Raw genomic sequence first — 27265 nt, forward strand, 5'->3', positions numbered from 1 at the left:
CTTGCTGAGTAGCTGGGACTACAGGCATCCGCCACTAAACCCAGCAAATTTTGTAATTTTAGTAGAGACAAGTTTTCACCATGTTGGTCAGCTGGTCTCAAACTTCTGAACTCAGGTGATCCACCCACTTCAGCCTCCCAAAGAGCTGGGATTACAGGCGTAAGCCACTGCACCCAGCCTAGTTAGACATTTTAAATGATTACCAACCTGCCTGCCAAGAGCCCGAAATTCCTCAAAAGGGAAGAGAAAAATAACTCTCACTCACTTAAGTATTTTTTGGTGAGGTTAAAAAAAATCTACTCTATTAAAGTGGATAAACACGCTACCTGGGATGTGCTTTGAAAAACTACCATGTCGTCTTATTGGCGAAGTGCCTTAAAGCACAATCTGGATGGCTTGGAATATATATAAGCAAGCAGAGAACTTTGAGAAAAAGAGGACAAGGTTAGCAGAAAAAAATGTATCCACCTGAGAAAGTATTAGAACATAAATGAGGATATAAATGATGGAGGCTTAAATTCGTATAAACTGAATGTGGCCATACTGGGAATAATGGGAATTTAATTAATTAATTATTTACTTACTTATTTATTGAGACAGTGTCTCACTTTGTCATCCAGGCTGGAGTTCAGTGGCACAATCTCCGCTCACTGCAACCTCCGCCACCTGGGTTCAAGCGATTCTCATGCCTTAGCCTCCGGAGTAGCTGGGACTACAGGCACATGGCTAATTTTTTGTATTTTTAGAAGATACAGGGTTTCACCATGTCTGTCAGGCTGGTCTCTAACTCCAGACCTCAAATGATCCACCCACCTCGACCTCTCAAAGTGCAGAGATTACAGGTGTGAGCCACTGCGCCTGGCCCTTCTCAGGGGCATTTGGATGTTATCATCTAGATGTTACTGTCAATGAGTTCAAGAAACAACAAAATAAGGAAGAACAGGAAGGTTATGGCAAGGGAGACCAAGGTCCACCTGTCATTTTAATTCTTTTTTCCCTTTATACCATATTTCTAACACAGAAAAATGTAGTAGACAAATATATACCCTAGGTTTATCATATTTAAACATCTTGCTATGTTTCATTCTAATTTTTTTCTTAAAGGGAACACTGCAGATCTAGTTCAGTTTTCCACTTCACTCCCCTTCTCCCGGAGGTAACCATGTCTTTAATTTGGTCTTTGTGGTCAATACTCTGACTAAGCGTGCTCATATCCCCAGATAAAACAGAATATTGTTTTGTTTTTACATTTTGTATACAGTGTATCCTACCCTACATTTCAGTCTGCAATTTGCTTTTCTTTCCCTTCGTGTTATGATTTTGGATGCAGCCCATGCTGGCATATATGGCTCTACTTCATTTATGTGTATTTTTATTTTATTTTATTTGAGATGGCGTCTTGCTCTGTTGCCCAGGCTGGAGTGCAGTGGCGCGATCTCGGCTCACTGCAACCTCTACCTCCTGAGTTCGAGTGATTCTCCTTCCTCAACCTTCCGAGTAGCTGGGACTACAGGCACGTTGCCACCATGCCCAGCTAATTTTTTTTTTTTTTGTATTTTTAGTAGAGACAGGGTTTCACCATCTTAGTCAGGGTGGTCTTGATCTCCTGACCTCACGATCCACCTGCCTTGGCCTCCCAAAGTGCTGGGATTACAGGCATGAGCCACTGCGCCCGGCCTACTTCATTTATTTTTAACTGTTTTATGCATGTCATTGTATGACAGCATCACAGTTTATCTGTTCTCCAAATGTTGGCTATTCGGGTTGTTCCCCTTTCTACTGTTATTACAAACAATGCTGCAACAAAGACATATGCACACATATTTGAGATCTCCAGGCCAGTGCCTGGGAGTTCCCAGGGTCTAAAATGCAGATTCCAATTTAGTAGGACTGGGAGGGGCCTGAGATTCTGCCTTGCCTTCCCCTTCCCCTTCCCCTTCCCTCCCCTTCCCCCCCTCCCTCCCCTCCCCTCCCCTCCCCTTCCCTTCCCCCTTTTTTTTTTCGTGTCACCAGAGCTGAAGTGCAGTGGTGCCATCTCCACTCACTACAAGCTCTGCCTCCTGAGTTCAGGCAATTCTCCTGCCTCAGCCTCCCAAGTAGCTGGGATTACAGGCACCCACCACCACTCCAGGCTAATTTTTGTATCTTTAGTAGAGAAGGGGTTTCACCAGGTTGGCAAGGCTGGTCTCGAACTCCTGACCTCAGGTGATCTGCCCGCCTTGGCCTCCCAAAGTGCTGGGATTACAGGCATGAGCCACCATGCCTGGCTGGATTCTGCATGTCTAAGAAGAGGATGCTGCTGGTCCCAAGGGCACCACTGGTGCAGCATATGTGATGAGAAGTGAAATAGTTGAGTTAAAGGGTATGTGTGTCTTCAACTGCGTTTCCAAGTAGTTTTTCCACATTACTCTCCATGGTGGCACTAATTACACCCTTTCTGCGTATGAGAATTCTCGTTGCACCACATTTTTAGCAGCACTTGGTATGATCAGACCACAATCACAAGATTCTCAGATATCCAGACTATTCATTACCTTTGTACAAGGAAAGAAAAAGCAGAGCAGACCTCCAGCAACATTCCCCAGACAATTCACAGATGGCTGTAGATGGAAACCTGAAGAACAGTCTAGGAGTGAAATCACGTTTGTGAGATGGGCAAGTTCCGTTGAAAGCATGTGTCATGGTTCACAATAATGGTCAGAAAAGTAAAAGCAGTTGATTCTTCTAGATGAATTTCTTAAAATATAATATGCATCATGTTACCTTCCTGCTCAAAAAGCTTCCCAGAGCCTCTTTCTGAATGAATTTCTCAGGCTAGCTTTCAAAGTACTCTTCCAGATGGTCCCTACCTGCTCCACTGTGCTTGCCTCCTGCTACCCCTCCCTGGAGCACCACCTGAGTGAAGGTTATCTCAAAACAATTTTGTAAGATGGGCTGAACTTTGGTGTTTATTTTTGTCTTAGCCTCAGGCCACCCTCCATGCTCCGTTGGCCTCTTTTGAAGAAGTGGGCTTGCAAAGCTCTGAGTCAACAGCAGACCCAGCTCCTTCCCGAGCTGTGCAGTGCACAGAAGGCACCCATCACATTGTTTTAAAATTAAATGGGCACAAAGACGACATAGGGGAAGACCCCTGTGGTTTGCCAAAGACTCCCATGAGCACCTCTTGGCTGTCCAGACCCCATCCTAGGCTCTCCTGGGTCCTCTCCCTTCTCCTTTCCTCTCCCCACCCCAAACCTACCAACCTTGTTTTTGGAGTTCTTTTAGGAGACTGATTTTGCTTCCATGAGGGTATCCACCTTCTTGATAAAGGCATCATGGTTTTCTAGAAGTTGATTATGGACCAGAGCATTCTCTTTCCTGGACAGAATTCTCTCACAGCACCCACCTGGGTGCACACCTTAAGCCATGTGCCATTTCAAGGTGTCAGACATTGGGAAGAATAATCAGGGTGGGATAGCTTTTAGGCAAATTCCATCTGACCACACAGAAACTGGAGTTGCCTGCCCACAGCCGTCCATGAGAGTCACTCTGGGTTTTGGTTAGGGGAAGCTCCAGATAGGTCACCCTCTTAGAGATCCAAGAACTGTGGGGCAGAGTCCGGACCGCAGGAGGCCAGCTGGCAAGAAGAGCCATTCATTCTATTAACCCATAAACAGCCCCCGAGTACAAGCCTGCTCAGGATGGCCATGTGGCTGAGACATCCACTCTGGAGAGCAGTTGCACAGTGGATAAGAAAACTGGTGGTGCACCGGAGAGGGACATGCAGGGCCACAGACGAGGACAATGACGAGTGGCTGGGTGTGGGTATGGGCTCAAGGAAGAGGCCACCAGGGATTTACACGCAGGGAAAATACCCTTTGTAATAGATTCCGATAGAACAAACATAACACTCCTGCCTGTGCCAAAATGAACTTTTTTTTTTTTTTTTCTTTTTTGAGACAGAGTTTCATCATGCCCAGGCTGGAGTGCAATGGCATCATCTCGGCTCACTGCAAGCTCTGCCTCCCGGGTTCAAGTGATTCTCCTGCCTCAGCCTCCCGAGTAGCTGGGATTACAGGCATGTGCCACCACACCCGGCTAATTTTTGTAGTTTCAGTAGAGACAGGGTTTTACCATGTTGGCCAGCTGGTCTCAAACTCCTGACCTCAGGTGATCTGCCCATCTCAGCCTCCCAAAGTGCTGGGATGACAGGCATGAGCCACCGCGCCCGGTCTCAAAATGAACTATCAAAATTCTTTTAGTGGGCTGCAAATTTATAAATGTATAGAACGGAAACCAGATGCCGTGTTGCTGGTTTTCTTCTACACTGGCCTTTAATCTCATGATTATGTGGAAGTGGGTTAAGCCCTTCCGTTAATGCTTAAGTACTCAGATAAGTGAAAGGGGGCTGAACAGACGGGAGGTGAGCCTAAAGAAAGAAGTATAACTACACCTCAAATATTTTAGCGGCTCCACCATTCTGAGCTAAAGAAATATTCTTTCCTGACCCAAATATTCTTTCCTGATCCTAGGTGACACCAGAAAATGCAAACTCCTAAAAATCCAGTTCTAACCCTACTGCTGTGCAGTAATAACAGAGTGTTAAAGTCATTATCTGTCTCAATCATTAGTGCTTGTTTCTGGTTCTTAGTTGGCTCTCTTCTGCAATAGTATGAATTTCCTATATCATTTGTGCTTCATTAGGTGCTAGCCCCATAAACTTCAGGCCATTTGACTGTCTCCTATGTTCCCAAAGAAGTGGTATTTCCTATACCACTAGCGTTTCCCACAAACCTTAGAGCCAATCTGCCTGAGCGCAAAGCTGAACTGCTAAGAACTAGCTTTGTGATCTTGGGCAAGTAGCAGTTACTTGGGTTTTTGTACTTCAGTTCTCCATCAATAGAAGTAAGGCTACTAGAATCAGGGAAGGGGTATTATGAGGGCTAAACAGCTTGCTTTTTATAAAGTACTTGAAACCTCATCGGGTATATACAGTAAGCTTCCTGAAAGTCTTAGCCATCTTAGTCTTGCTGCCAAGTCAGCACTTAGGTGATTCTAAACCTGACTAAGCCAAAGGTGATTCTTTGCTCAATAGTACTGAACTGACTACAACCAAATAATTCCCTATTTATTTGTTTATCTATTTATTTTTTGAGACGGAGTCTCACTCTGTCGACCAGGCTGGAGTGCAGTGGCACGATCTCAGCTCACTGCAACCTCTGCCTCCTGGGTTCAAGCCATTCTCCTGCCTCAGCCTCCCAAGTAGCTGGGATTACACGTGCCCACCACTATGCCTAGCTAATATTTTGTATTTTTAGTAGAGACAGGGTTTCACCATGTTGGCCAGGCTGGTCTCGAACTCCTAACCTTGTGATTTGCCTGCCTTGGCCTCCCAAAATGCTGGGATTACAGGTGTGGGCCACTGCCCCCTCCATAATTGCCTCTTAAATGCACATTTCAGAGATCCCACATCAATATCAGAAATTTCTGGACAAATCTCCCGAATGCTCATCTACGTTTCTGAACGTATTCAAAGTTTCTTAGAGACCCAGAAGACTATTCTAATGGAGGGCCCCCAGGTTCTTTGATCAGAATAGCATAAAGTTGAGTTAAAAAAAAAGTGGCTTACGCATGTAATCCCAGCACTTTTAGGAAGCCAAGGCAGGCAGATCACGAGGTCAGGAGATCGAGACCATCCTGGCCAACATGGTGAAACCTGTCCCTATTAAAATACAAAAAATTATCTGGGCATAGTGGCGCGCAACTGTAGTCCTAGCTACTCGGGAGGCTGAGGCAGGGGAATCACTTGACTCCGGGAGGCAGAGGTTTGCAGTGAGCCAAGATCACGCCACTGCACTCCAGCCTGGCAACAGAGCAAGACTCCATCTCAAACAGAAAACAACAACAACAAACCAACAACTTATATGATTATACTTTACACCACTGGCAAAGTACTGGTTAACTTTATCCTAAGTCAGGCTGCTTTTGGCCAAAGTTTTGGTCAGAATGAATATGGTTTAGAGCAGTGTTTCTTGAGACAGAACTGGTCACAAGTGTGCTTTAAAATGATCTATTTTAAATTTTCAGGTGCTCATGCAACCTCTGACACATTATCTCCAAAGGCTGAATGTTCTATCTCACAAGGCAGTCCATGGTATGTTTAAAATGATTATTAGAAAGTTCTCTATGCTAAACTAAACTTCATTTCCCTATTCATTTGCTCTTTGGGATTTCACAGAATAAGTAGTCATTTGTGTAACTGACAGTACTTAGACGATTTAAGGCCAGTTAGAATAGATTCTCCTACAGGTCATGGACCTGAGTCAGCTTGTAAGGAAACTTTTTTTTTTTTTGAGACAGAGTCGCTATGACCCCCAGGCTGGAGGGCAGTGGCACAATCTCGGCTCACTGCAACCTCTGCCTCCCTGGTACAAGTGATTCTCCTGCCTCAGCCTCCCGAGTAGCTGGGATTACAGGTATGTACCACCATGCTCAGCTAAGTTTTGTATTTTTAGTAGAGACGGGGTTTTGCCATGTTGGCCAGGCTGGTCTTGAACTCCTGACCTCAGGCGATGCTCCCACCTCGGCCTCCCAAAGTGCCGAGATTACATGCATGAGCCACCATGTACAGCAAAACTTTCTTATAAGCAAATTTACTCCTGAAAATCTGTTAAGTCGCTCATGAAGTACAATTCTAATAAAGTTGATTTTATCTTCAGGATTGGAATAACTTGCTGTTCTTTTGGCTGAGCTGCAGATGAACTGGTAGGCTGGCATTTAAGAGCCATGTTACATAAAAAATAACTTTATTTGCATAGCATGAACGCATGTTATTGAATCATCCATATTATGTAACATTATAAAATATTTAATGTTTTCCATTAAAAGACCCTTACTGAGTACCTTCAACTTTGCCAGGTACTGTGCAAGGGTGGGAACATTTGTCACACATTCCTTACCAATGCATCGATGTGGAAAAATAGGCTATTAGTTAACAGAATAGGAAAGCTACTTACTGAGGTGAAACTGACATTTAAAGAGATCGAGAAAAAAAGTATAGTGCTCTTCAGGGAAAAAGCAGGTAGTTATGTGAACCATACGACTTCCCTATCTTGAGAAACAAGTTCCTGTAGAGTCATCTTCCAACCCTCTAATATTCAGTGATTTATGAAGACTTCGGTCATCATTGAAGGAATGCTGGTTTACAGCAAATTCCAAGTATTTACTACTGGAATTAATCATGTAAGAAACTCCAAATAATGCTACTTACTTAGCAAAATAAAAATAATTTTTGCTAGGAAAATTTCAAAAATATCTCTAAGTCAACTGGTTAATACTTTTCAGACACGTACTTCTAAGGAAAGAAGTTATTCAAGAAAAAGAAACTACTTATCTAGTCTTTCACTTATCCTGAAAAATATTTTATGGGTTGTCATAAAACAACAAAAACTCCAGCAGCCATAATACTGGGATCTCCTGGAGAGAGCAATAGTGGGCAATTACACCAAGGAGTACCACATCCCTTTGCCATTCAACAGAGTTGAATTTTGCTAAAAATACAGATCACAGGCAGCCTTGATGAGGAAATTAACTCTCAATGCTTGACAGAGGTTGAAAAATGAAAAACAGTATTCCTACACCTGTCTTGAAGTCAGCCCTGGGTAGGGAGGGTTTATGGCGGATGGTGTGTGCAAAACCTATACAGCTTTTTTTTAGGTAGTGGTGGAGGTATTACCTTCTCTCCTAGTTGATTCCTCCATCACTGGTGCCAAACTACAGCTGTTTTGCTAAAAATGTGGCAATTCAACGTGCAGAAAAGGTAACGTTGTGGGAAAGCACTGACTCTTAAGATCTTACTAACAGCTTTTTACTGTGTGACCCTGAACAACCATTAACCTTTATTTTCTTATCTGTAAGTCAAGAACATATGGCCCATAATCTTAAGGGATAGGAAAAGGGTCAAATAAATTGAAACTTCAAAAAGCATTTTGTGAACTGTAAAACACAGTATATGTAAAAAGTCTAAAGGACGACAGAAACTTAAACAATTCAGAGAAAAATTATACTGTGAACATTTTATTTTGACAAAACAAACTTTACAGATTTTACAATCTCCCAAATTTCACTTATTTAAAAAAAGGAGAGACAAGGCAACCTAGCCTCCAAGATTTCAGGCATGAAAAAACTAGTACCAGATATTCAAGTTATATATGCGAACTGCATTTTACATACCATGAAAGTGAAATGTGACAAATACTCACTAGTTTCAAGTGTACCTTATAAGAAACACATGGACATACTTGGGTTTTTTAACCACATGGTCTCATATCAATAAACATCTAAGTATCTGACATACATTTTTCCATTAAAGGTAGGCGCAACTCTATGAATATCAAATTATAATCTTGCTTTTTATAATCTTGACTGGAAACTGAAAAATAAGAGGAATGTAGAGTTAAGTAGCCAAAAATGCTACTTACTGCACAAACAAGCACATCATGAAAAGGAATGCTAGTAGTTCCCCTCAGGAATGGGTTTTTGAAAATTTAAAATATTATTTTATCAGAAAAGTTAAAGCCTTTGGGGGAAAACCACAGTAAATGACATATTGACTCAATCTCTAAAGCCCTAGCAAATTATAGATTTTGTGCAATTAGTGACCAACATATACATTTAAGAGATAATACTGACTGTTCACCAGAACCTTCTGATGGTTCTGAAACATCTACTCTTTAGAGTTATTTCAGCTTTACATGTCTATGAAATTTAAGATTCCTCAATGGGACGTCATAGCTTATTCCGCACTAGATACAGGCAATATGTATAGATTTAGCACAACTGACTACTTCTCACCTTCCAGGAGCCTATTTTTATTTATACAAAATTAGATTGGTTTTTCACCCACGTGTATGCATAAGTGCTTCTCAAATTTACACAGTTCATATCTAAAATCCCACAACAAAAGGCAAACGAATGGATAATAGTTTAGATATTTCATATTTTCATTCATCTTTTTTTTTTTTTTTTGAGACAGAGTCTCCGCTGCCCAGGCTAGAGTGCAGTGGCATGATCTTGGCTCACTGCAACCTTCGCCTCTCAGGTTTAAGTGATTCTCATGCCTCAGCCTCCTAAGTAGCTAGGACTATAGGAACGCACCACCACACCCAGCTAATTTTTGTATTTTTAGAAGAGACACGTTTTTACCATGTTGGCCAGGCTGGTTTCAAACTCCTGGCCTCAAGTGATCCACCTACCTCGGCCTTCCAAAATGCTGGGATCACAGGCGTGAGCCACTATGCCCGGCCTTTCATCCATCTTTAAACAAATTCAATGAGCATCTAGAGACAGACGTGACAGAAGTGTTACAAATTTCTGTGCATTTTCTATGAATTGCTTTGTGCAGTTCACACATGGGTTCATTCACCCTGCAGGCTGTGAACTTCCTTATCCTGTAGTCTGTAGGTACTTAGGTTTCAGCAATTACGTGACCCAAAAGACTAAAGGAGAAGGACTTGTTTAAATTAGTCCCTCTCAAAAATTGTTTCCAATTTTATGACAAACAGATTTCATATGCTTGTGGGTTAAATTTTAAAGTAATTATGAAGCCATTTACTCTAACATAAACGAATGAAATGTAATTAAGAACCACACTTAAGTCCTTAATTTTAATGAATGGTATTTTTCATTTATATACAAAGGAATTTAATAGCCAGCAGCATTTAAATATAGAAATAGTCCCATCTCTTCTCTATTCCCTTTTATAAAGTGCCATTTTAACTGGGTAGATTTACTACCCAGATTTTCAGTAACTACAGGATAGGTATCTAATTGTCAAGAAAAGGTTGGAAAATTAAGTTTAGCATTTTAAACATTTATAAAACATTGCTACAAGTCATAGAGACTACCAATGTAGTAAAATAAAAAGTGTACCTTACGTGAGGATCATTACGTTGGTTTAATAATTACTTCACAGAAACATGGGCTCATGAGCCAATTTGTGCTAATTATTTAAACCAGAAACAGTTTCTGTAGGTAATTCAGCTCTAAGCACCATTAAACAGGGTTATGCCAAGTAGAACAATGGTTATATGATCCTCAGAATAAACACCCCAGCAAATGCAAACTTTTAGAATAGTAACACAAGTTAGTGAGAATCCGAAGGAGAGGCAACATTTTATTTAAAACTATCATAGGCTGCTAAGTGCCCTCTTTAAATAAAATTTTGTGTAGTTATTAATGTACCTTAACACTGGTGTACCTTAATAGTGGTGTTAGAGATAGCTGGAAACCATACTACAGAAGTGAATGTTGCCTGTTTCCTTTGTTCAGTGATTAAAACTGAAATTGCTTTTACAAAAATAATTTAACTGCTACTTACAATACACATAAAATACCAAGAGGATTCCCATTTATTCACATTATTACCTAATTAGTATTTTTGCATTTCAACTTTGATCTGACCTTCAGTAGTACCTTAAAATGCAAATGCAATTAGTAAAAAATGGGGCAGCCTGTCGTTTTCACACTCAGAAATACTACCAGTTTCATTACAATTTGCATTTTTTTGTTGCTCTTGAAAGAGTAACCCCTTATAAAATCAGATACATAAAAAGTGCACTATTCCTTACTTTGCAGACATCCAGGAATGGTTAAAGCAAAGGAACTCTCATTCATTCATTCTGTTCCCCCAATTTAGATACATTTCTAGTCTCCAGAAATGGGCTCCAGGGCAGGGAAGTGGAGGGCAGAAAAGAGGCACAGGTCAAGGTATGATGAATCTCTTAAAAAGAAATCCACTTTCCCCAGAAGGCTAACCTGAAGGGAACTCCGCCCCATCCATTCCAGTCCCTCAAGTAAGAATGCATAATTTAGCTTGTCCTTCTGGTCTCATTTCCTTACAACACCTAGTATTCAATTTCCTAAGACAAATAACCCTTAGCATTTTCTAAAAGAAATAATTTTTACCCAAATACATTGGACTTTGGTCTCAATTTGAAGGAGGACGAGTGGCCTTTAACAGACCGTTCCTCCTCCACTTCCTCCTCCCCGCCACCCTCCAGTGGCTGTTCTGGGTCCCTGAAAGAGGGTGTGGTGTGGACAATCTGGGTTCTGAAGCGGATTTTGTTGAGTCTGGGTTTTATACGTCCACTAGAGCTGCCTGAGGCTTTGCGCCCTGGATCCTTGGCTTTGCCTCCGACCCACCCCTCAGCCAAGTGGTGATGTTGGTGATGGTGATGGTAGTGATGGTCTCCTCCATCATCTAGGACGTGTGAGAGTTTGTAGGTGATGAGATGCGAGGGAAGCACCTTTGAAAGCCTCCAGCGCCCACCGCTGCTACCCGCGGCGCTTTCCCCGTCACCCTCGTCCAGGGCTCCCACCAGGTTCTTGATCTCCTCAGCGATGCTCTGACTCAGGTACTGGGAGGCCTTTTTCCCACTGTAGTCCCTGATGTCCACATCGGCGTCGTAGGCCCCTACCAGCAGCTTCACGACCTCCACGTGCCCGTGCATGGCTGCCAAGTGCAGGGCGGTGTAACCCCCGCTCGTCCTGGCGTTGATGTTCACCGGCAGCTGGTGTTTGTTGGCGAAGTTGACTAGCATGGCCAGAAGCTCCTGCCTTCCATGCTTGGCGGCCCAATGCAGGCAAGTGAAGCCGGTAATGAAGTCCCGCTTGACCAGCAGGCCGGGCTCGCAGGTGAGCAAGCCCTCCAAGCTGTCCCACTTGCCATCGGAGGCAGAGAGCATCCAGGCGTGCTCCAGGGGGTCTAGCGTCACGGAGCCTCCGCCGCTGCTCTCCTCCTCCGCGGACGACGAGGCCACCGATGCGCTGTCTGAGTCGCCACCGCCTCTGCCGCGTCCTCCCCCGGAGGAGCTGCCCGGGCTGCTGCCCCCGGGACACACGCTCCTCTTCAGCTGCGGGGAACTGCCCATCACCAGGTCGCGGAAGTTCTGGCGGGCCGGCCTCTGTGCGGTGGCCCCCCCAAGGGAGCTGCTCCTGTCCGCCTCCTCGCAGCCATGGGGCGGGGGTTCCAGGTCCTCACTGGGTCCCGGGGCCGGAGTCCGGGGCAGGGGCTGCACTTCGCGCCGCGAGTTCTTCCTGCGAGCCCCGGCGCTCAGGGGCGGCCCGTGAGCGGCGGCGTGGGGCTCTCCCTCGCCCAGCTCGCGGCCCTGTCCAGGGAGCGCCTCCGGGGCCGCTGCGTCGGGGAGCCGATCGCGCACCTCGGGCCCGGCCGGGCAGTCGGGGGCCTCGGGCTCGGCGGTCACCTGGATTCGCGGCGGGTCCCCGGAGGGCTCGGACGGCCCCTCACAGAACCTCTTCTTGAGGTGCACGTACTTGGCGCCGTCGGCGGGATCGACGCGCACCGTGGCCACGGCGTTCACCAGCTCCTTGAAGTGCGCGCGGGCGCGGGCGCGCTGCTCGGGTTCGCCGCCCAGTGCGCCCCTGAAGTGCTGCACCAGCTCGGCATGCAGGGCCCGGCCCCCGCGCTCCGCCAGGAAGCGCAGCACCGCCTCGGGGCCCAGCACTGCCTCGGGGCCCCACTCTGCCGACCCCTCCATCCTAGACCGCGCTGCTCCCCCGCCAGCGGGCGGCTCAGCGCGGTCCCATCGCGGCGGGCTCCCAGCGGCCGTCTCCCGAAGACGGCGGAGTCTGGCGGGCTCAGCGGGCTGCCAGCCTAGGCGTCACAGGTCGGAGAACTCGGCCACCGCCTCACTGGGCCGCGCCCGGGGGAACACGCCCCCCGCATCCCCGCCCCGCGCCCACGACAACAGGCCACGCCCACTTCCGCTCCCCGCTGTATCAGCCACACCCACCTAGGGCGGCCTTGCCTCAGGGCCCGCCCACTTCCGGCCTCGCGTGGGCCGCAATCACTGTTCCGCAGTTCCCGCCTGCATTCTTCGCGCCCTCTTCCTGGAGTCCCGGCTCTCCTTCAGCCCGCCCCAACACTGACACTCAGTCCTCAGTCGTCGAGGGCAGCTCCCGCGAGGGGCTCGTTTGGCGAACTCAAAACGCTCAGCGCGCACCACAGGGCGTCCGCCCCGACCCCGCCCCCCGTCCACCGTCCCCGGAGGCCTCCAGCTCGGCCCCGCCCCTGTCCCTTCCCTGTGGCGGAGCCGCTTCGCCTCGCGCCCCGCCCGTTACTGCAGCGCTCCCGCCTTCCCGCCGCCGTTGTCGGGACCAGCCGCTCGGGGCCGGGCTGATACAGCCGCTTCACCGCGCCCCTCCCCGCGACCATGGCCTCCTCCGAGGTGGCGCGGCACCTGGTGAGTCCCGCCGACGCCGGGGCCCCAGCCCCGAGCTCCTCGGCCCCCGCGGGACTTCCCGGACCGCGACCCCGGCCCGCTGGCCCCCTGGTCCGGCCCGGGATTGTGACCCGCGCCCCCTCGGGCCCCGCCCGCCCAGTCCTTCCCGGCTTCCGCGGCGGCCGGGCGCCTGGGGCGGGACAGGAGCCTCTGCGGAGCCTGGGCGCGGCCGGACCCCGGCTCGCGGGGCACGGGGCGCGGTGCCAGCGTCGGGACGGTGGGGGAGTTCTTCTTGAACGACTTCCCGGTCTTTGCCAAAAGTTAAACCCACAGCGGTGATTGTGGGTCTCTCATGGCTGTAACGGTGTTGAGGGCGCTGTGCGGACTGGTTGAATAGCGGTCATCTTTTACAGCCGTGAGCACTTCCCAGCCTCCCTGCCCCCGGGAGAAAGCCCGGCTTCCCTGGCTTTTCAAAAGCTTTCGCGTTTTACCCAATGGTGTGGTCGTCCAAGTTTTCCTCCGAACCGTTTTTTTTCCCGCCTTGACTCTTTTGTACTCTAAAAGAACGCGTTTGTTCATTGTTTTGAACCTTTCCAGTTACTTTTGTATATTTATTTCGCTTGCTAGTAAGCCAGCGGTTTTCAAAGTGTCGTTACAACTATTTTCATAATAGTACCAAGGACCTGTACATCGAGTTTTCCAAAGGCTACATGATATGGAATGATACCACCGTTTGGAGGGCCGATGTCTGTGTATTCTTTTTTTTTTTTTTTTGAGACGGAGTCTCGCTCTGTCGCCCAGGCTGGAGTGCAGTGGCTGGATCTCAGCTCACTGCAAGCTCCGGTCTGTGTATTCTTAAAAACAAATTCTCCCTTTTAATTTCTGATAGTAAACATTAGTGGTTTTAATCTATGTAAACAAAAGCTCTTTGGAGGCTGGAGACCAAAAAGTTTGAGAACTGCTCTCCTAAGCAGCCTCCTACATGAGAAGTTTAAATTGTAGAAAGAGTTCAGATTGTAGGCTGAGAGATTAGAGGATCCGTCCAAAGTGACACCGTTGGTTTGTTTTATAGAACCTGGACAAAGATTTTTCTCCCCGATTCAGCCCAGGTCTCTTTTCATTCTATCGCGTATTTTAAAAAATCTCAAATTTTCTGTTTGGACCCCCCTTGTCTCAGTTGCTGTGTTTGTGTGCATGTGTGAGTGAGGGAGAATTGAGGGGTCCTGGTGAGGAAAATGTGTTTTATAAACTCTTTGATTCGTAGAGTACGTATCCAGACACGCTTGAGCAGAAGAGAGCACTTCATTTAGCTGATGTTAGATTTCTTTTTAATTGTACTTAATTTGCTTTGAGACTAACTTATTTTCGAATTAAACTTTATTTTGCATTAATTGTAGATTCGTATGCAGTTGTAAGAAATAATGCAGTATAGAGAGAACCCTTTACCCAGCTTTCCACAGTAATATCTGGCAAACCCATAGTATGATATCACAACCAAGATAGTGTCATTGATTGCTACGGTGAAGATAAAGGATGTTCCCAGGACCAGGAGGATCCCATAGTGCCTTTTTATAACCACACTCACTTCTTTCCTGCCCTGCCTCCTCCTTAACCCCAGACAATCAGTGTGATTCGTTTTTATTCCTATAGTTTTGTCATTCCAAGACTTATATAATGGAATCACCCAGTTAGTAACCTTTTGAGGTTGGATTTTTTTTACTCAGCAAAGTTCTGGAGATTCATCCAGGTTGTTGCATGTGTCTGTAGTTTGCTGACGTCGTATTCCATGGTATGATTGTGCCACAGTTTGAAGGACATCTAGGTTGTTTTCAGTTTTTGGCTCTTGGGAATAAAGCTGCTATAAACATTCATGTACAGTAACTCATAATGTAAGCATAAGTCTTCAGTTCTCTGGGATAGATGCCCAGGAATACAATTGTTGGGTCATATGGTAATTGCATGCTTAGTTTTATAAGAAACTGCCAAACTTTCTCAGAATGGCTGTATTATTTTCCATCCCCACCAGAAGAGTAGGAGAGGTCCAGTTTCTGCACATCCTCACCAGCATTTGGTGTTGTCCCTATTTTTAATTTAGCCATTCTTATAGGTATATGGTGACACCTCATGGTGATTTTAACTTGCATTTCTCACATTGTCACCCAGGCTAGAGTGCTGTGGTGCCAACATGGCTCACTTCAACCTCAGCCTCGACCTCCTGGGCTCAAGCGATCCTCCTGCCTCAGCCACCCCAAGTAGCTAGGACTATAGGTGTGCACCACCACACCCAGCTAATTTTTGTATTTTTTGTAGAGGCAGGGGTGTGACCATGTTGCCCTGGCTGGTCTCAAACTCCTGGGCTCAAGTGATCGTCCCATCTCAGCCTCCCAACATGTTGCCTATTTTCTAGTTAGATTTTTTTTTTTTCTGTTGGGTTTAAAGTTTTTCAGGCATACTAAATTCCAGTCCTTTCTCAGATGTGTCATCTGCAAATGTTTTCTCTCAGTCTGTAGTTTATCTTTTCATCTTCTAATAGGGTATTTTGCAAAGCAAAATTTTTAAATGTTGTTGAAATTTGTCATTTTTTCCTTTTATGGACTGTGCTTTTGGTGTCAAGTTTAAGAACTCTTTGCCTAACCTTAGATCCCAAAGATTTTCTCGTATTTTTTTCCTAAAAGTTTTATAGTTTATATTTCATATTTATGTTATGACCCATTTTGAGTTAATTTTTCTGTTAGGTGTCAGACTTAAGTTGAGGGCCATTTTTTGGCCTATGGATTTCCAGTTGCTCCAGCACCGTTTATTGAATAGACTCGCTTTCAATTACTGAATTGTTGATGCACTTTTGTCAAAAGTCAGTTGAGCATATTTGTGTGGGTCTATTTCAGTCTGTTTCTGGGTTCTCCATTAGCACACAGTCTTGATTCCTGTAGCTGTGTACATCTGAAATAAGGTAGACTGATTTCTCCCACTTGATTCCCCTCTCCCCCAGATTTTTAGGTACTCTAGTTCTGTGCCTTTTTGTGTAAGTTTTAGAATCATCTTATCTATATTTACAAATAATTTTGCTGGGATTTTGAGAGGAATTACATTAAATGTTTATATCAATTTAGGGAGAATTGATAGCTTTACTATGTTGAATTTTCTAAATCATGTACATAGTATTTCTCTTCATTTCTCGCTCTCGTTTTTTTGGAGACGGAGTGTTGCTCTGTCACCCAGGCTGGAGTTCAATAGCGTGATCTCAGCTTACTGCAACCTCCACCTCCTGGTTCAAACGATTCTCATACCCCAGCCTCCCGAGTAGCTGGGATTACAGGCATGTGCCACCACACCTGGCTAATTTTTTGTAATTTTAGTAGACACGGGGTTTCTCCATGTTGATCAAGCTGGTCTTGAACTCCCAACCTCAGGTGATCCGCCTGTCTCAATCTCCCAAAGTGTTGGGGTTACAGGCATGAGCCACCGTGCCCAGCCCAGACCTTTTATTAATAGAAGAGGATATTACAACTCAGGGAAGTAGCTGGGCACAGTCGCTCACACCTGTAATCCCAGCACTTTGGGAGACCCAAACAGACGGATCATGAGGTCAAGAGATCGAGACCTCATGACCTCATGGTGAAACCCCGTCTCTACTAAAAATACAGCAATTAGCTGGGCATGGTTGCGTGCACCTGTAGTCCCAGCTACTCGGGAGGCTGAGGCAGGAGGATCGCTTGAACCTGGGAGGTGGAGGTTGCGGTAAGCCGAGATCGTACTACTGCACTGCAGTCTGGCGACAGAGCGAGACTTCTTAAAAAAAAAAAAAAACACTTCGGGTAAGTTTAGTGTCTCGCTCAAGGAATCACAGCTAGTGATCGTGAGATTGCTCTGTGTCATATTGTCCCTGCCATTATCTCCACCATGCCCCTTATTAGGGAATTGCATCATTTTATGATTCAGGAGATCCTGACTGTATAATTAGTTATTGCTGACTGAGATAGTGGATCTTGAAACAGTGTTGAGTACAGTCCACTGGCTGCCTTTTCCTCTCTTGAGAAACAGCCGTAATTTTCCACTTCTTCAGTTGTCCTTACCTTTTAAGTGGTGTCTAAATCTTTGCAATTCCTGTCCACATTTGTCATTTTCTGTTTTAGCTACAATGCTTCTGAACTTTTTTTCTCATTCCTTCTGAGTTATTCTTCAGTGAGAATAATTTTTGTATCTAAGAGGCTTCTCTCATTTGTTTTACTTTCTGTCTTGAAGTTGTGATTCTTAATTCTTTCCTTTCATGTCCTGTTAATTACCATCTCCGTGCCTTCGGATATTCCCATCTCTTCATCTGGAGATCCTATAATCATTGTAGTATAATGAAAGACTCAGTTCCCATGCTACTTCCTCTGAAGCTTTCCCAGAGAACCCCAGCCCCTGGCAGCCAGACTACTTCTCATTTGGCATTTGGTCATATGCTACCTTGCAGTACCTCCTAATTTATGTTTTTGTGTTGTTAACCTTTTGCATCAAGTAAGCTCTGCATTTTTTCGTCCTTAATTAAATGATCTGCCTTCAGGAAGAGCAACCTGTGTTATTCTTTGTATCCTCCAGAGCCATACTCATATATCTTTGAGGACAGGTGTTGTTTTTTTTATATGGAAAGTATGTTATCTTGGACAATTTTACTCTTGCTGAATGTTAAATGAATAAATTATAAATGCTTGCAGGCAGCCAGGAGCTGTTTTTTCATCTACATGTATGTTCTAATGAAGCCCCACCTTCCCTAGGCTGTAACACTGATAGTCTCATACTTTTCAGATATTCCCAGACTGATTTTCATTATAACGTAGTCCCAGACTCTGTTTGGATTAATTGATTGATTGATTGATTATATTTTGGTGTGTGGGAAAGAAGGAGAAGGATGCTCTTAAATTTTTATAATCTACTGCAGGATAGATTCCCTCTCTTCAAGAATATGTACAGGACCCTTGTTTTCAACCATATTAATGTAATTTGTCTCTGCTTTAGATTTTGGGCATTCCTAGTATAAAATGCCTGATGCGCAAAGCTTTTGTAATGAGAACTTTAATTCTTACACTTTCTTCTGATTACATCTGGAAGGTTGATTTAGATAATGCTTTATTTAGAAAATTTAATATTTTTCAGGATTTGTATCTACTACTGATTTAAGGATTATGGAGGAGGAATCACATATCTCATAGTCATAATGACAAAAGTAAACTGTTAAATTCTAATGTTAAACACCATGAAACAAATAAGATTTAATAGCTTGGGATATAGCACTTATACTTTGTTGGTATTATTTTTAGTAAATAGGCTGCCTGGTCTGTGCCAGGTAGGATGGGGTTCCCAGCCCCTTCACACTAGTTTCAGCCTAACTTCACATAACCAAGGAGCTTATCAAAGATAAGGTGGAAATGTGGCCATTCTCTGATTTCCTTTACCTTCCTCCCTTAAGAATCAGGTCAAGTTTATCCTGCCCTCTGTGTGGTCTGTATTTATGGGGATAGCAAGAAAGTCCTATTGTCTTAGAGTGTCTGTTGCATAGAAAGAGTTCACAAATTGTGAAATATTAGGTAGGGAGTATATTGATGGATACCTTGAATGTTTAGTGAGTGTCCATGAGAAAACTATCCCAGTTTTCTCATAGACAAATAGAAGCTGTGCATGGTGACATTTTCCCTTAGCTGCATATATACTATTTGGCAGGAACATTACCTTGAGCTCTAAGTTAGGCCAGAACTAACTCAAATGATTTTTGAAAATTAAAATGAAAAACTGCTTTTGTTATAAAGGACCTTTAAGAGGAATAGTTGACTAAGGTAATTCTATGTGAATAGATGAGAAATGTTCTCGTTGACAAATTAGTAGCTAGTTCTGCTCACTCTGAATGAGTCACGGCTTCAGAAACAGACATTGAACTTTTCACCATCTCCAGCATAATCTTCAGGTTTTTTTCCCATTTGCACTGCATGAAATCTACTTTATAGAAAGTCCTTTTGTCGTCTTATAAAAGTATAGATACCTCCAGGCAGGTTAGTCAGTGGGTGACTTTCCTAATGCCTAGGGAGATCCTGGGAATCAAGGAAGTCAGAGTTTCCCTAGGGGTGAACACAGGTAGGTAGTTTTGATTTAGGGCAAGTTGGGTGAGGAGTCAGGGGAGGGGAGGGCTGCAAAAAGGAAGGTGGGAAAAGACTAAATCTAAACTTTGCCTTTTTCAAGGTTTGTCTAGAACAGTGTTTCTCAACATTTTTTTCATTATTGTCCCCTCAGGAGAAAAATTAAATAAAATGTAATTAATAACATTTGATTTTTATTAAATTAATTCAAGTAATTAAGCTCTCCCTAATGGGAGGAATCCAGTACTAAAGAATATACGTTTTTCAGATAAGGTTGAGCTTTGCTGAAGGCCACAGACCATTTATTTATTTATTTATTTTTGTCCTCCCAAGAACCAATTTCTCCTCTCTTTAGGGGGAGAGATAATACAGGTACTGCCCGCATTGAGAATGCATGATCTATAGTTAGCCATCCTAGCAATAGGGCAACATATGTTTTTTCTTCTTAGTCTGCTACTAGATTTGAAAACAGTCTAAGACTAAATACTCTGTACATTGTAAGTTAAATGAGGCATTCGAGAACCTACTCAGGACCTTAGCTGTTTGTAATATTGTTCTATGGAGATGTATTCTTACTCCAAGCAGCTTACTAATACGAATTTTTGGAAAATACACATTATTTGTGTGATTATGATTTATACTACCTTTAAGTAAAGCTTTTTACAAAAGCTCAATATTGAGCTAAATAGTAAAGGAAGAGATGGGCACGGATTAGTGGAGAAAATCAGGCTAGACATTTTAGACAGGAAGAATATTCACTGTCTGACACTGTTTATATGCTCAGCCTTAAAATAACATGAGAAGCCTTTCAATTCTTCACTATTCCTGAAAGAAATAGCTTTGCTGGGCGCAGTGGCTCATGCCTGTAATCCCAGCACTTTGGGAGGCTGAGGTGGGTGGATCACCTGAGGTCAGGAGTTCGAGACCAGCCTGGCCAACATGGTGAAACCCTGTCTCTACTAAAAATGCAAAAATTAGCCTGTCGTGGTGGTGTGTGCCTGTTGTCCCAGCTACTCGGGAGGCTGAGGCAGGAGAATCGCTTGAACCTGTGAGACAGAGGTTGCAGTGAGCTGACATCGTGCCACTGCACTCCAGCTTGGGTGACAGAGTGAGACTCCATCTCAAAAAAAAAAAAAAGAAATAGCTTTAAAATTTTTAGTGCAATTTTTTTTTTTAATAAAAGGGAACTTTTTAGCTATTTTCAACTTTTAGTGGCCCAGTAATCTCTGAAGATCTTTGCAGGTAATAAAGTAGTTAAGATATATTTTTCTGTGGACTTGTTCTTTGTGGCTATAACTATGTCCACCATGGTAATTGAATGCTACCAGATGCTGAAGTGCATTCACCGTGGCAAGTACTTCCCTTGTGTTATCACATTTTGTTTTTTATTTTTTGTTTTTTGAGACAGAGTCTCACTTTGTCGCCAGATTGGAGTGCGGTGGTGCAACGTCGGCTTACTGCAACCTCTGCCTCCTGGGTTCAAACGATTCTCCTGCCTCAGCCTCCTGAGTAGCTGGGATTACAGGCATGTGCCACCACACCCAGCTAATTTTTGTAGTTTTAGTAGAGACGGGGTTTCACCATGTTGGCCAGGATAGTCTCAATCTCTTGACTTTGTAATCCACCCTGTTTGGTCTCCTAAAGTGCTGGGATTGCAGGCGTGAGACAGCGCGCCCATCCTGTGTTATCACATTTTATTCTCCCAGCCCATGAGCTGAGTACTGTTATCTCCAGTTTTTTGGATGAGATGCAACTTTCACACATCCTTGCACAAAATGTCTCTTGTTTCCTCCATGTTGTCTTTGTACCTCCTTGCCCCAGACCTCATTCCAGGCTTTGGCAGTTCTTAATGATGCAGCATTTTGCATCTGTTGCTACTATAAACAGTTAATTCTAACAGCCTTCTTAACATACATTTATACTGATGTCACGTTAACTCTTCTCCTTTGTGACATGGGTCATTGAGAGAATTTCTAGGGGCTCTCTGTTTTGGTAGAAGATAGGCTGCTTGTCATACAGTAACAGAAATTCTGTTGTATAGAAAAGAATTATAATTTACAGTTTCTACATAACTCTGAGGACCAAAGAACCTAAGCCAGCATTATAATTTGAACAGTTGGAGAAAATATTTTAATTTTGCTTTGTATTTGCATATTTTGCTATATATTTTCTTTTTTGTTGATTACAAAATTATACAGATATTATTTAGTTTATCCTCAGATATTCTGATTATTTTAGCTACACTTTGCCATTTACCTACCTTTTAGTCAGAAAATTGTTATACTTTTATGAATTAACTTTGTTATTCAAGTACAATTTATTTATTTATTTATTTATTTATTTATTTATTATTTTTCGAGATGGAGTTTCACTCTTGTGGCTCAGACTAGAGTGCCATGGTGCGATCTCGGCTCACTTGAACCTCCTTCCCAGGTTCAAGCGATTCTCCTGCCTCAGCCTCCTGAGTAGCTGGGATTACAGGCACCCACCACCATGCCCGGCTAATTTTTGTATTTTTAGTAGAGACAGAGTTTTGCCATGTTGGGCAGGCTGGTCTCAAACTCCTGACCTCAGGTGATCCGCCCGTCTTGGCCTCCCAAAGTGCTGGGATTATAGGCATGAGCCACTGCGCCCGGCCTCAAGTACAATTTATGTACAGTAAATTTACCCTTTTTAGTATAAGGTTCAAAGAGTTTTGGTGAAGGCATACAGTTGTGTAACCACCAGCTATTTAAGCTAGTTCCATAACCCCCGAAAATGTCCTTGTGCTGTTGGTAGTCAACCTCTTATCCCACCCTCCTCTGACAACCACTGACCAGTTTTCTGCCTCTATTGTTTTGCCTTCCGCAGTGTCAGTTGTATGGAATTTTCATAGCCTTTGCACTGGCTTCTTTCACTCAATGCCATGCCTTTGAGATTCATCCATGTTTATCACTGAGTCATATTCCATTATATTGATGTGCCGCAATTTAGTCTATTCATCCTTTCTCCATTTAAAGAGCATATGGGCTGTTTCCAGTTTTTGGCAATTATGAATGAGGATACTGTATACCTTTACTTACAGGTTTTTGTGTGAATGTGTTTTTTGTTTTTTTGAGATGGAGTCTCACTCTGTCGCCCAGGCTGGAGTGCAGTGGCATGATCTCAGCTCACTGCAGCTTCCGCCTCCTGGGTTCAAGTGATTCTCCTGCCTCAGCCTCCCAAGTAGCTGGGATTAGAGGTGTGGGCCACCATGCCCGGCTGATTTATGTGTTTTTAGTAGAGACAGGGTTTCACCATGTTGGCCAGGCTGGTCTCGAACTCCTGACCTCCAGTTGATGCACCTGCCTTGGCCTCCCAAAGTGCTGGGATTATAGGCATGAGCCACCACACCCAGCTGAATGTAAATGTTCATTTCACTTTGGTCAGTGTCTAGGAGTAGGATTGCTGAGTGGTATAGTAAGTATGAGTTTAACTTAATAAGAAACTGTCATACTGTTTACAAGTTGGTTGTACCATTTTGTATTCCTACTAGTGATGAATGAGAGTGTGTTGCTCTGCATCCTTGCCAATACTTTATATTGTCAGTTTTTTGGGTTTTGTTTGTTTGTTTGTTAGTCATTCTGATAGGTATGTAGTGATATCTCACTGTGGTTTTAGTTTGCATTTCCCTAATGACTGTCATGTGCTTATTGGCCATCTGTACATCCTTGGTCAAGTGTTCCGTCTTTTCCCAATTTTCAATTGGGTTAGTGTCTAAATATTGAGTTGTACAAGTTTAAAAATATATATACATATATATATTTCTTATATAAGTCCTTCATGAGACAGATGAGTTACAGCTGTTTTATCTCAGTCTGTATCTTGTCTTTCTTGTTTTTTCAGTCCCTTTTTTCTTTTGAGACAGGGTCTCCCTCTATCTCCCAGGCTGAAGTGAGGGCAGGGGGGCATGATCATGGCTCACTGTAGCCTCGACTGTCTCAGCTTGGCTGATCCCCTTGCCTCAGTCTTTTGAATAGCTGGGACTATAGGTATGCGTCACCACACCTAGGTAATTTTTTAAATTTTTTGTAGAGACGGGGTTTCACCATGTTGCCCAGCTGGTCTTGAACTCCTGAACTCAAGCCATCCACCTGTTTGGGCCTCCCAAAGTGCTGGGATGACAGTTGTGAGCCACCGTGCCCAGCTCAGTCTCTCTAACTACATCTTTTGAAGAGCAGAATTTTTTTATTTAAGTCCAGTTCATCATTTTTTCTTTTATAGATTATGCTTCTTGTGTTGTAGCTATAAAGTATTTGCTTAACCCAAAGTCACAAAGATTTTATACCTTTTCTTCTAGAAGTTTTTAGGTCAGCGCTCCATTTTGCATAAATTTTTATATGTGGTACCAGATATGAATCGAGGTTCTTTTTGCTCATTTTAGCATATGGGCGTCCAATTGTTCCAGCACTGTTTTTTTTGTTGTTGTTGTTTTTGTTTTGTTTTTTTTTTTTAAACTCTCCTTTCTCCATTGAGTTGCATTTGGGCCTTTGTGAAAATCTCCTCCCTACTACCACCTCAGTTATACTCTTACCACATTACTTCTTTCTTTCACAGCACTTACACGGTTTGTTTTCTTGTTTAACTCTGTCTCCTCACTATAATATAAGCCCCTTGAGGGGAAGAACCTTTGTGTGGGACAAAGGATGGGAAGGGCATCCAGGTAGAGGGAATGGCATTGCAAAGGGCTGGTGGTGAGTGGAGCTTTGGTGTGTCTGAAACATGCCAGAGGAGGACATCAGGAGCAAGATGAAGCTGGAGACTAGGTGGGGCCAGATCCCGCAGGGCCTGGGTGCAGCCGGAGTAACCAGAGGCTATGACTGGGTTCAAAAGGATTGCCTCTGAGCCGGAACAGGAATCATGTGTTTGTCAGCATAGCTGAAAGAGGGATAATCAGTGACAGTTTTCAATTTGTTATGACCTGTGTCTTGTTCCACAGCTTCCTAGGAAGGTTTGCCCACTGCTATTCTTGGTTAAGGTGGGCCATGCCTTCCTTTATGTATTCGTGATTTTAGTCAGAATACAGAAATATTTGACTAATTTTATGTTGACTGAACTTTTTCCCAGAGGGAATGTCTGGGAACTTTCTGTCATTTATGGATTCACCTTGTACCCTAGAATCTGTAGATGGAATAGTTGATTACCACATTCCTCACGTCAATTTCCAGATCCTCCTTCTCCCGGCTGACAGTTCTGACCTCACTCAGCTGTCATACTGTCTGCTAACCACATGCCTTTGTTGCGCTCATATCTGAAACACCACCTCTCCTGGTGCCTGATGGTTTAGCTACTGACTGCCTATAATTCTCTAACATTAGACCTGTCAGAATTCTGGATGATTTCAGCATCTGCATAGATTATCCTTTCAGTCCCCACCTTTTCAGTTTTCTGCCCTTGTCCTTGTGCCCCCCTAAGTGGGTAAACACACAGGGTAGAGGTGCCCATCCCTTGCTCATGCCACCTCCACATTTCCTATCTGCTTTCCCTGCCTTATTTTTCTTTATTTCATTTATCATCCTCTAGCAAAGTGTATGCTTTACTTAGATTTTTGTCTGTCTTTCCCTAACTGGAATAGGAGCCGTGTAAGAGCAGAGATTTTTCTGTTTTTTAACTTATGCATCCCCAGTACTTAAGACAGTTTCTGTAACATAGTAGGCACTCAATACATAGCTGCTGATTAAATGCATTTTTTTAGATATTTGAGGAAGACCTGTAGTCTTTTTTCTGTATTAGTCTTTGTTAAATTCACCTAAGTAATAATATTAATAGATATCAAAAAGAAAGGGAAATATTTATTCCCCCTCCAAGAATCAGACTTCATAATACTTGTTCATATGCAGAAATCATTTTTACTTTTAACCATGGTGTTAATACAGCACAAACCTGTATTCTTCTACTGCTTAATGTCACATATCCATTTCTCTCAATTTTTTTATTTCTTCTAATCTTTGTAGTAGTAATTGCCCATTGTAGTAATAATTCCCCCATTTCAATATATGCAACTTTTTTCTTCCTTTTGACGATTTTTTTTTCTGACTATAAAAATGAGATAATATTTTATAAACTGCTGCCTGATACTAGTAATATGGTATAATTATATTCAGCCTAAAAACTAAGCCTAACTGGCTTGATGAGTTAAGCTGAATCTTTAGTGCTCTTATCAGTATAGAACAATTCCAGTCTCAAGGAATCAGTGGAAACTTCAAGAGAAGTGAGAATTACCACTGGGCCACATATATTTGTTTTGGATAATGTAAAATTTACCCTAATTATATGCTTGACTAAAGATTTGGGTGATTACATAAAAGTTCTTTGAGGGATCCAGGGTGCTCGTAGGAACCATAAACTCAGTAGTTCCAAAATTGCATCAAACCTGTGCTGATTCCTCTCCTATTCTCTTTCCTGCTTCACAGTGACGTCTCTCCAGTGACCTTAGTTTGAGTCACTTGGACTCAGAATCATGAAGTCACTAAGTCATAAGGGACTCCTGGCCTCTTGCAGCCTCACCTTTTCTGCTGTCCTTGCATTTACATGTAAGCCTCTTTGGATTTCAATGATGAGCTCACTGTGCTTTTCCAACCATACTGGTTATATTTGTACCTTTGGCATATGCTGATTCCACTACTATCTTGTTCCTCCCCTTCCCTCCCTTCCCCACCCCTCCCCTCCCCTTCCCCACCCCTCCCCTTCCTTCCCCTTCCCCACCCCTTCCCTCCCCTTCCCCACCCGTTCCCATCCCTCCCCTTCCCCACCCCTTCCCATCCCTCCCCTTCCCCACCCCTTCCCATCCCTCCCCTTCCCCACCCCTTCCCATCCCTCCCCTCCCCTTCCCTCCCCTTCCCCTCCCCTTCCCCACCCCTTCCCATCCCTCCCCTCCCCTTCCCCACCCCTTCCCATCCCTCCCCTCCCCACCCCTCCCCTTCTCTTTTATTTTATTTCACAGAGTCTTGCTCTGTTGCCCAAGCTTGGAGAGGCGCAATCTTGGCTCACTGCAAGCTCCGCCTCCCGGGTTCACGCCATTCTGCTGCCTCAGCCTCTCAAGTAGTTGGAACTACAGGCGCCTGCCACCGTGCCTGGCTAATTTTTTATATTTTTAGTAGATTCGGGGTTTCACCATGTTAGCCAGGATGGTCTCGATCTCCTTGACCTCGTGATCCACCTGCCTCGACCTCCCAAAGTGCTGGGATTACAGGCGTGAGCCACTGTGCCCAGCCTCTTTGTTTCTTTCTTTTCTTTCTTTCTTCTTCTTTTTTTTTTTTTTAGATGGAGTCCTGCTCTGTCACCCAGGGTGGAGTGCAGTGGCACAATCTCAACCACTGCAACCTCCACCTCCTAGGTTCAAGCAATTCTTCTGTGTCAGCCTCCCAAGTTGCTGGGATTACAGGCACCCGCCACCACACCCGGCTAACTATTTAAAAAAAATTTTAGCAGAGATGGGGTTTCACCATATTGGCCAGACTGGTCTCGAACTCCTGACCTTAGGACCCACCGTGCCCAGCCAGTCTTTATTTGCTAGGAAATTTCCTGTTTCTTCAAGTCTCTGTTCAAGCCTTTTCTTGCCAGTGCCTTCTCTGACTATGCAGATTTCATTATACCCTGAGTGTCTTTTCCATATTTTTAGTTGTATGTATGTCTCCCAATTGTACTAAGATTTAAATTGCAAGAATATTGATTTATACAGCTTTGATCCACAATGCCTGGGGTCTGTTACTCTGTCCTTAAAATGTAAGGCTTTAGAAATAATATTGTGAGGCACTGCGTGGTGACTCACGCCTGTAATCCCAGCACTTTGGGAGGCTGAGGCGGGCGGATCACGAGGTCAGGAGATTGAGACCATCTGGGCTAACACGGTGAAACCCCGTCTTTACTAAAAATACACACAAAAAAATTAGCCAGGCGTGGCGGTGTGTGCCTGTA

At 44.0% G+C, this 27265-nt stretch overlaps 2 protein-coding genes across 16 annotated transcripts in view; one reads left to right on the top strand and one right to left on the bottom strand.

Annotated features, from left to right (window-relative positions):
* Nucleotides 1–8034: 8034 nt before the first annotated feature.
* Nucleotides 8035–12836, bottom strand: LOC105471834 (sosondowah ankyrin repeat domain family member C). The gene has a single exon (XM_011724584.2). The coding sequence runs from the start codon at nt 12534–12536 to the stop codon at nt 10941–10943; it is 1596 nt and encodes a 531-aa protein (XP_011722886.2). The 5' UTR covers nt 12537–12836; the 3' UTR covers nt 8035–10940.
* A 57-nt stretch (nt 12837–12893) lies between these two features.
* Nucleotides 12894–27265, top strand: part of SEPTIN10 (septin 10) — a 70137-nt gene continuing 55765 nt past the window's right edge. For 5 of the 15 annotated variants that reach the window (XM_071077129.1, XM_011724574.3, XM_071077133.1 and 2 more), the window contains exons 1-2: nt 13495–13635; nt 25762–25881. Coding sequence is in view for 4 of the 15 variants with exons in the window: in XM_011724573.3 (XP_011722875.1) it covers nt 13212–13241 (30 nt within the window). In the remaining 11 variants the exon portion in view is untranslated. Of the gene's footprint in view, nt 13242–13377; nt 13636–25761; nt 25882–27265 lie in introns of those variants that run through there. The other 10 variants (XM_071077130.1, XM_011724575.3, XM_011724573.3 and 7 more) reach the window with 7 other exon arrangements.

This window comes from Macaca nemestrina, chromosome 13, assembly GCF_043159975.1.
Source record: "Macaca nemestrina isolate mMacNem1 chromosome 13, mMacNem.hap1, whole genome shotgun sequence".
Taxonomy (NCBI): Eukaryota; Metazoa; Chordata; class Mammalia; order Primates; family Cercopithecidae; genus Macaca; species Macaca nemestrina.